The sequence below is a fragment of the Corylus avellana genome, chromosome 2, assembly GCF_965113065.1.
Source record: "Corylus avellana chromosome 2, dhCorAvel1.hap1.2, whole genome shotgun sequence".
NCBI lineage: Eukaryota > Viridiplantae > Streptophyta > Magnoliopsida > Fagales > Betulaceae > Corylus > Corylus avellana.
In genome coordinates this window covers 18,976,870-18,985,386 of record NC_142491.1, presented here as the reverse complement: position 1 = coordinate 18,985,386, position 8,517 = coordinate 18,976,870, and the positions used below count along the sequence as shown (strand labels likewise).

Genomic DNA, 8,517 nt, shown 5'->3' with positions numbered 1-8,517 from the left:
GGGACATCATTCCCCCTATGGAAACCTTATAGACAGCCATGCATTTGGAGTAGAATTGAAAAGTGTCCACCTCTCATGACTATGCTAGCAATGATGTAAATTACAGATGTTTCTGCAAGATGAAATCATTCAAGAAGACCTATTGTAAAGGATATAAAACATACATAGACAATCTTAGACTAGAAGAATACCTTTCACTCCATATGATCTTCCAAGCATGCAAGCCTCCCTGCTTGTATGAGTCAGAGAGCAAGCAAGCCTCTCTGAATAGCCACTCAATCAACTTGGCAAATTCATCTTGTTTTCATAAACAAAAAACGAAGGAACAAAAATGAGTCAGAGCTGCAGAAATATATTTATTAAAAAAAAAATCCAATCTTCTACTGCAACATGGCCTTTCAGTCCTTGGACTTTTTGTTCTCCTATGTGGAAAATCACAAAACCTCCAAATCGAACCCCACTAGTTGTCAATCTGCTACAGAGTAATAATCTCTCACACTCTCCACCGTTGTCCAATCTGCCAAAAAGGCTCTTCACCTGTCTTTGTTTGTAGTGAATAGATAAAGCACTTTAACTCTCTGATTACAGTTTCTCCTAATGCCATAGATAAAGCATTTTAACTCTCTGATTACAGTTTCTCCTAATACCATAGATAAAGCATTCTTCAGTTGTGTATAATAATGCTTATCTATTATGTGTAGCATTACTCATAGATTAGAGCACACGATCTTCCTATAGGCACAATGACTTTGCTTAAAGAGGATAAACAGGGCTCATATATCTCCTTTAGTATTTTTTTAATGAAGATGCTTTATTTACTGAGGAACAAAAGATTGCAGGAAAAGTATATACCTACATTTGGCTGTTGGAAAGAAAGAGGAATGAAAATGGTTAATGTAAAAAATTTGTAATCATTTTCCTCTCCACACAGTTTTTGTGAACCAAAAGTCACAGAGTTCACAAATTCAGCAACAAGCTTTCCAAACAGACAGTACATCCATTGCATTTAATAGTTCATTCCCCAAAATCATACAATGTTGGAGATCATCGGCTATCATTCCGACATCTGAAGCATTTGGCTTCGCATAATCTGATAATCTTGGGTGCGGCGCAGATGTGTGCTTTGAGGGTTTTGCAATGAACACTGTGGTTGATATGATCATTTGAACATACATGGAGATAGAAAATAAGTACCCATAATTCCAGAACACAAATAAGTTTGTTACTACATGTCAGAGACCATTACAACTAAAACATCTCAATCACACCATTATCCAAACTGGTTTGCATTATAAAGATAGTAAAACAGCTATATGCAGTCATCACTTCCATCAGCATCCAAAAAGCAATGACAAGTGGAAAACAATCTCCAAGGTGCCTAAATGTTAATGGAAGCTATGATAACACAAAATGCACTTAAAAATATTTTTGTGTTCATCACATTGGCATTAAATGAATTGCATAAATCAATCAACTTCACTAAGGTCATTAAAATCAATATATACATGCTTAACTCATTAACAATCATCTAATTGCACTTGACACAAACATTGTTACGTTGTGGTCCAATTCGCCAAAAACAATCCAGGGTAACACTTGCAGCAGATATATCATTAACCATCAACTAAATCTCATTGCAATCAATAGCTACTAAGAAAAATAATCCCTCAATATTACATCAAAATAAAAATTACCGGTTACACCAAAAAGTTATCCTTATAGCCAAGCTGAGCCAATGGATTGCTTTGAAAAAAAATCTTCACCAGTTTCCAAATACAACACCAGCAAAATTGCTAACCATACTCAATCTATCTCACTCAGTTTTCCTCCTCTTCTTCTTGTTCTTATCCCTCTGCTCCTCCGAAATATCCTCTGCTATCTCCTCAACCTCCTTATTCTTCCTCTTCTTGCTTTCCTCCTCCTTTACTTCTACAATTCCCATTCTACCCCTATAATCTCTCTCGGCTGCAATCCCATTATTCTTAAAATCACCACCATCGTTTATGTCCTTCTTCTCCTCCTTCTTCCTTTTATAACTCTTTGGTTCCACCGAATACGAATCGGCTAAACCTATTTCTTTACTTTCTTCTTTAATAATCTCTTCGGTGAAGATCTTCTTCATTTTGTGCTTCTTTGTCTCGCTCTCCATTCCCACATTACCCTCATTTCTTCCTCCCGGATTCTCTTCAGGCTTGATTTTCACTTTAATTTCAGTGCCTCTACTCTCCCCAAATTTACCAAACTCGCCCTTCTGCTTATTCTTCCAATGCTTCTCTCTCTTACCCTCGTCTCCAACCCCTCGACCCATTTCCTGACCCGAAACGACGATCCGGGTAGGTTTCTCGTCCCTTTCTATCGGGTTTCCGCCGGTAATATTACTCTCCGGCCAATCTCTTATTTGTTTGTGACTCCGTGCTTGACTCACATCGCTGAGGGTCTCCGATTTGGGCCGGCAGTGCCTCTGCTCGGACCGTGTACCTCCGAGCTCCTTCTCGTGCTGCCTCAAGTCCTTGAAAGAGGCCAGGGCGCGTCGGAGGTAGGCGCATACGGCCGGAGACGCGCCGTTCTCGGTGGAGACGAATGTGGAGAGAGTCGAGGTGGCCTTCTTGAGCGAGATTGGCTTCGACAAGCGGACCTCACCTATGACCGTCTTCATGGGTTTGAGAGAAGAAACAGTAGGTGGGTTTTCTAGGGTTCGGGTATTATGTTAGTGAGAGAGAGCGAAAGAGAGAGAAACAAACCTTGTGAATCTGTGATCGGAGCTCCGGTGGACGCTAAGCATGGCTGAGTTGGAGCGGCGTAGAGTGAGGCTGAGGGAGAGGGAGGCGCCGCGTGAGACAACTGAGGGAGACGTGAGAAGGAGGCGTGAGAGAACTGAGGGAGATGGAGGCGTGAGAGACGGGGCGGGTATCCGTACCGACCCGTGACCCTTATTACGACCCGACTCGGTACGGAGGCGGGTATCCGGGATTTTTAAAAACACACTACTCACCCCACAATCAGACCCGACCTGTACGGGTAATTGAAAAAATGAAAAATCAACCCGGATCCGCCTTTTTGTTAAGGAAAATGTACGGGGCGGGTTTTTCGGGTTGGACGGGTATTTGTCCACCCCAAGAAAAAATAATAATGGGCCAAAAATAACTTGGGCCTCTTTTAAAGGGCCGTTAAGAACAGTTACTAACGCAAAGCCGAAAATAAACTTGAAAGATTTATTAGAGACATGAGACAAACTTAACTTTTTTGCCTAATATAAGTTCAATTTTTTGTCTTATTTTTTTATTTAAAAAATAAAATAAAATGTATGAAGCAATCCTATCTATTTTTTATTTTTCTTTTATTTAGCATTTTTTAAAAAATTTAAAAAAAAAAAAATTTTATAATAATATTATATCTTTTAAGAATAATATAATTTTTAAAATTACCATTAAATTTTATTTTAAATGACAAAAAAGTGACGATAACATGTTTTTAAATCATCATTCAATTTTTAAATGACAATAGAGTGACGGTAACATGATATTATAGAAGTACTCCGAAACACTCAGATTGTTTCCAAAAGAAATCTGACACAGGACAGTATAAGTGATCTACGGTAGAAAATGTGTCCAAAGTCCAAACCAAGTTCACACTATAGGGACACGTGGCGAAGACCCATAAACAGAGAACCAAGAAGCAGGACGATCCAGATGTGCCGACGTCCCAGCGGATTGCAAGTGGACCATAGGATAGACAGACAGACAGACAGCCTCCACTCCACGAGATTTGCTTATAAAAGTGGAGGACCCCAGAGTCAGATTGTCCAACGTACTATCATTGCGGCCTCGCAAGTCGCAGCTTAGGCTTTTAGATATTTTTGCTTCCTTCTTTATATAACTCCATCTCCCACACACCATTTTTTGTAAACAAACGTGATAATATTAATGGGTGCTCTGGATCATATCACCGACCTCTTTGATTGCACTGGAGCCTCTTCTGGCGCCCGCTCCAGGCTCAAGCAACGCAAGCAATTGCAGGTAACTTAACTACCCTTCTCCTCTAAATCATCTCCTTGTCTCCTACGCAACCTTTTTATTTTGCACCCTGGAAAATATTTATTTCAAAAAGAAAGAAAAAAAAGCTCAGGTGAGTTAAACTACGTTGTATTATTTGCCACGTATGGGACTAATTTGATTGATTTGAAATGGTTGGTGTGATTAGACGGTGGAGATCAAGGTGAAGATGGACTGCGAAGGATGCGAGCGGAAGGTGAGGAGGGCGCTGGAGGGAATGATGGGTGTTAAGCAGGTGACCGTGGAACGCAAGGCGCACAAGGTGACGGTCGTTGGATATGTGGACCCGGCCAGGGTGGTGTCCCGCTTGCAACATCGGACGAACAAGAGGGCCGAGATCTGGCCCTACTTGCCATACGACGTCGTTGATCACCCCTACGCGCCTGGGGTCTACGACAGGAAGGCCCCAGCTGGGTACGTACGAAACGTGCAGGACCCGCAGATGTCGTATCTGACACGTGCGAGCTCCACTGAGGTGCGGTACACCACAGCTTTCAGTGATGAGAACCCCTCCGCTTGTTCCATCATGTGATGATGCTACAAATTAATGCTTGACAAAAAACTTATGACGTGGACTTCTTAGCACCGTAGATTTCTTATTCTCTGAAATTCTTCAATTATGTAATTCTGATATTATGGTGTAGATTCAATATCTTGTCTGTAAATTAAGCTTTTTGTCAATTGGTTATAATTATGTACCAAATATTAGCAGTTTAAAAAAGAAAAGAAAAAATGCTGTTATCTATTTATGAGTAATATAAGCTTGAAGTTTATTTCATAATTATAGAAATGTATTTGTATTCGTATTCATTCTCTTTGTGCTTTGTTTATGATGTTATAATATTAATTAAATAATTAAATTTATTATATTACTTTTAAGTTTTGATGGTCATTAGTGATATATTTTTTATGATATTATATCAAATGTAATGAATTTGAATATTATTTTCTTAATTATCTCTTATTTTTGTGTAAGAGAGAAAGTGTTCAAATATTAATTTTAAATTATTAAATTCATTATTTTTATTTGGCTTAAGCTCTAAGGTAATTAACTTGTGACTTAACACCTAAACATAAGCCTGAGGTTTATGGAATGATCATTCCAATGACCAAATTCTTTAATTGGAATATTGGAATATATTTTGTTCAAATTTTCTAAAATACCCTAGGTCCCTAGCTCTAAAAAATATTTACCAAAAAGCTATTATTTTAATTTTTCTGGCTAACAAAAAAAATATAATTAGTTTCTTTTCCTTTTCCTTTTCCTTATAAAAATAAAATAAATAAATAAATAGAGGAAAATAAAGCTTTTTTTATTCATGTGAATAACTATTCCTCTAGGTCTCTTTTTGGGGGAGGAACAAGTATTTCTCAAAATGTGGAATAGTCATTCCTAATGAATAATTATTCTTAAAAATAAAAGAGGAATAGTTATTTCGTTTTTGGTCGCATTGTTGTCTACCAAACAATCCTTGCGGTTTTGGATGGGGATTAGGATTCTTTCTATCTCATTTAACATGGAAAAGAGTAATTAAATTGTTAGGATGCAATTAAATTACGTAACATTATATACACTTTTAGATATGATAAAATAACGTGATATTATGTACACTCTTAGATATAATAAAATAAAAAATTGACCATAAAACCATTCTTCTCAATTTCACTTGAAGTAGAGAAAATTCTTATATTGGATAGGTTGGTAACGTCATGGTGGTGATAATAATTGTTCTTAAATGAACAAAAAAAAAGTTCTTAAATGGTCCGCAACTTTATTGGTGACAACTGTTTAACGTCGGATTCTCATCCTTCCGACGATCTCTCTTATTTTGCAAGAGTAGCTTTGCTGCCAACCTAACTACCCAAAATATTGTGTCAACACTAATAAAGTTTGTAAAATATAATAAGTAATGCTACTTTTCACACTCATTTATTATATTCATTTTACATAAGTTAATGTTGGAAGTTATAAGCGACTTTAAAAAAAAAAATTGATAACATATAAAATCACTTAAAAACACGTCACATTAACCGATATGAAATGAATGTTATAAGTGAGTGTAAAAAATTAATAGTATTACTCAAATACAATTTACCAGATCTTTCAACTAACTTCTTTATTTTTATTGGAGATGCAGTTATATTTTATGGTAGTTGTCTATGTGGTCTCAAGGTCTATCCCCAACACACAAAATATATAATTTAAATATAAAATATAGCTTTAAGATAAACATTTTTTTTGTAGTCTATCTATCATTTATCTCAAACATTAAATTAATAGCAAAATAGTCCATTTAATTAATTAAATTATGACAGTTAAAGAAAGTTTCCTGGTATGTGAATTGATAGAGATCGTTTGCATGTTATTCTATAACTGTCACCTAATCTAATTCTTAACAATGACTGGAAACTCCATGTCAAAGTTGTCATCAACTACTTCTCAACTTCTTTCTTAATCAATTTAGGTTTTCATAGATTAATGTTTGAACACTTCAAAGGAAGCTGTCCAAAACATGGATGGTAGGTGTCAATTATGTCATGTTTTCTAATTAACAAAGCAAGTGAATAATTTTATTGTTTTCTCAGACAGCGTAACACAATCGTTAAAGTATTGATTAAATAATTAAATTTACTTATTTATATCAGCTTAAGTTTTTTAGATAAATAATGATTTAACATGGTATTAGAGTATAAGTCCTGAGTTTGAACTCTATTTCCGTCATTCACTTTTCATTTCAATTAAATATATCACGTGTTGTTCCTTACTCATTAAATAAAAAGTTTGAGCTTACATATGAAGGATAGTGTTAAAGTATTTTCAATTAAATGACTTGGGATAAGTTGTAATTTAAGATTAAACTTGGTTAACTAGATATATGGAAGCAAAATACATATTAGAGCCAAGTAGTCCTAACACTCGGAAAGGCGCATACAAAAAAGGATGATTTTTGTAGCACATAACGGAAAGGCGCATACAAGGGTGGAACTATAAGTTTTTGCGTAGGGTATAAACCTACATAGATACAAAGAGTTGTAAGGTATATAACTAAATCATCTACTCATCTAGAAAAAAATCTTCGGAGCCATGATATAACAAATAATATTTTTATGAGTATTAAAAAAAAAAAAAAAAGAAATTACAAAGACCCATATTATTGCATGGCATTGATTATATTTTAAACAATAGTCTCACATTGACTCGGGAAAACAAGCTAGGAATAAAAAAAAAGAATTTGGTAATGCATTGTACATTTAAAAATCGACCCTTTTTTTATTAATTTTATGCAATAACAAATTGTAGTCAAAGTAAAAGTGGAGAAATAAATGGAGAAAAAAAAAAGGAAAGAAAATCGTCATAGGTATCCATTTGGTAATAACTTTTTTTTGCATGGGTTTTGGATACATGCAAATGTCACAACTGACAACGTATACCTCTCTCTATTTCCCAATGTCAACGTTTATTATATATGTTAGCATGCATACGTAAGCTCCATTTTTTTATAACACTTTCTATTTCTAAAATATGAAGAAAAAAAAATTCAATGAGCTGAGTGCAAGCAAGCAACAGTTGGTCATATCACAAATGTTTTATATATATATATATATATATATAGACACGTCATTCTTATTATATCATTGTGAAAAAAAAAAAAAAAAAAAAGAAGAAGAAAAAGCCTCCAAATGAAGGGTGGCGACCATTCCCCATCTGTAGAAGAATGTGAGGAAGGGAGTGAATTTGTAAAAAATTTATATACGAAAGAATAATTTATCCTTTTTTTTAAAAAAAAAAATTAAAAATTAAAAATTCAGAACACCAAGAGCTATGTTGGAGGAGGGGGGAACTACCCTCCACCCGTACACCAATTATCCTGTGTTAATCCACCCATACACCTAATCTAGCCCCTAATCAAGATTATCCTATGTTAAAATCCACATCATCTTTTAACACCCATACGCCTAATTTTGCCTCTAATCAATAGTATCCTATGTTTAAATCCACATCATCTTTAAAATAATAATAATTATTATTATTTTCATATATTAACAATCTATTAAATAAAATGGATTTTAAATTGTATAGTAAATGAAATGGATTGACAGAAACTTATAATATGCACATATGGCACATGATAGGATCCTCTTCATTTCAAGTGAAATGAAGAAGATTCATTCTATAGTTAAAATTTTGTTTTGTTGTATTGATGGTATATATGTTAATGATACAAATAAAAGTTATTTGTAATTTGTTTACCTTAATTTTAAGGATTTTTTTTTTTTTTTTTTTAATGTCACTTATAAAACTCTATAGATAAAGCATTGTGCATAATCAAATCAATCAAGAAAAGATATAACCTCTATTAGGGGTGAGAAGGTGGGCGGTTACTAACCGCCCGTTAACTACTAACTGCTAACCGCTTTTGAAGATGATTAGAAAAAGTCGCTTTTATAAAATATATAAAAATAC

General features: G+C 34.8%; 2 protein-coding genes across 2 annotated transcripts; one reads left to right on the top strand and one right to left on the bottom strand.

The window, feature by feature from the left end:
• Positions 1-1,608: 1,608 nt before the first annotated feature.
• LOC132163598 (uncharacterized) lies at positions 1,609-2,930 on the bottom strand. The gene has a single exon (XM_059573949.2). The coding sequence runs from the start codon at positions 2,654-2,656 to the stop codon at positions 1,814-1,816; it is 843 nt and encodes a 280-aa protein (XP_059429932.2). The 5' UTR covers positions 2,657-2,930; the 3' UTR covers positions 1,609-1,813.
• An 885-nt stretch (positions 2,931-3,815) lies between these two features.
• Positions 3,816-4,862, top strand: LOC132189524 (heavy metal-associated isoprenylated plant protein 26). Its single transcript, XM_059604269.2, has 2 exons — positions 3,816-4,016; positions 4,201-4,862. Exons 1-2 carry the CDS (start codon positions 3,924-3,926, stop codon positions 4,582-4,584), a joined length of 477 nt encoding a protein of 158 aa, XP_059460252.1. The 5' UTR covers positions 3,816-3,923; the 3' UTR covers positions 4,585-4,862.
• The last annotated feature ends 3,655 nt before the right edge of the window (positions 4,863-8,517 follow it).

Bases quoted from the DNA above. Each gene is read 5' to 3' on its own strand.
- LOC132189524 (XM_059604269.2), top strand. From the start codon at position 3,924: ATGGGTGCTCTGGATCATATCACCGACCTCTTTGATTGCACTGGAGCC. The intron at 4,017-4,200 runs GTAACTTAACTA...TGGTGTGATTAG, and splicing joins AGCAACGCAAGCAATTGCAG to ACGGTGGAGATCAAGGTGAA.
- LOC132163598 (XM_059573949.2), bottom strand. From the start codon at position 2,656: ATGAAGACGGTCATAGGTGAGGTCCGCTTGTCGAAGCCAATCTCGCTC.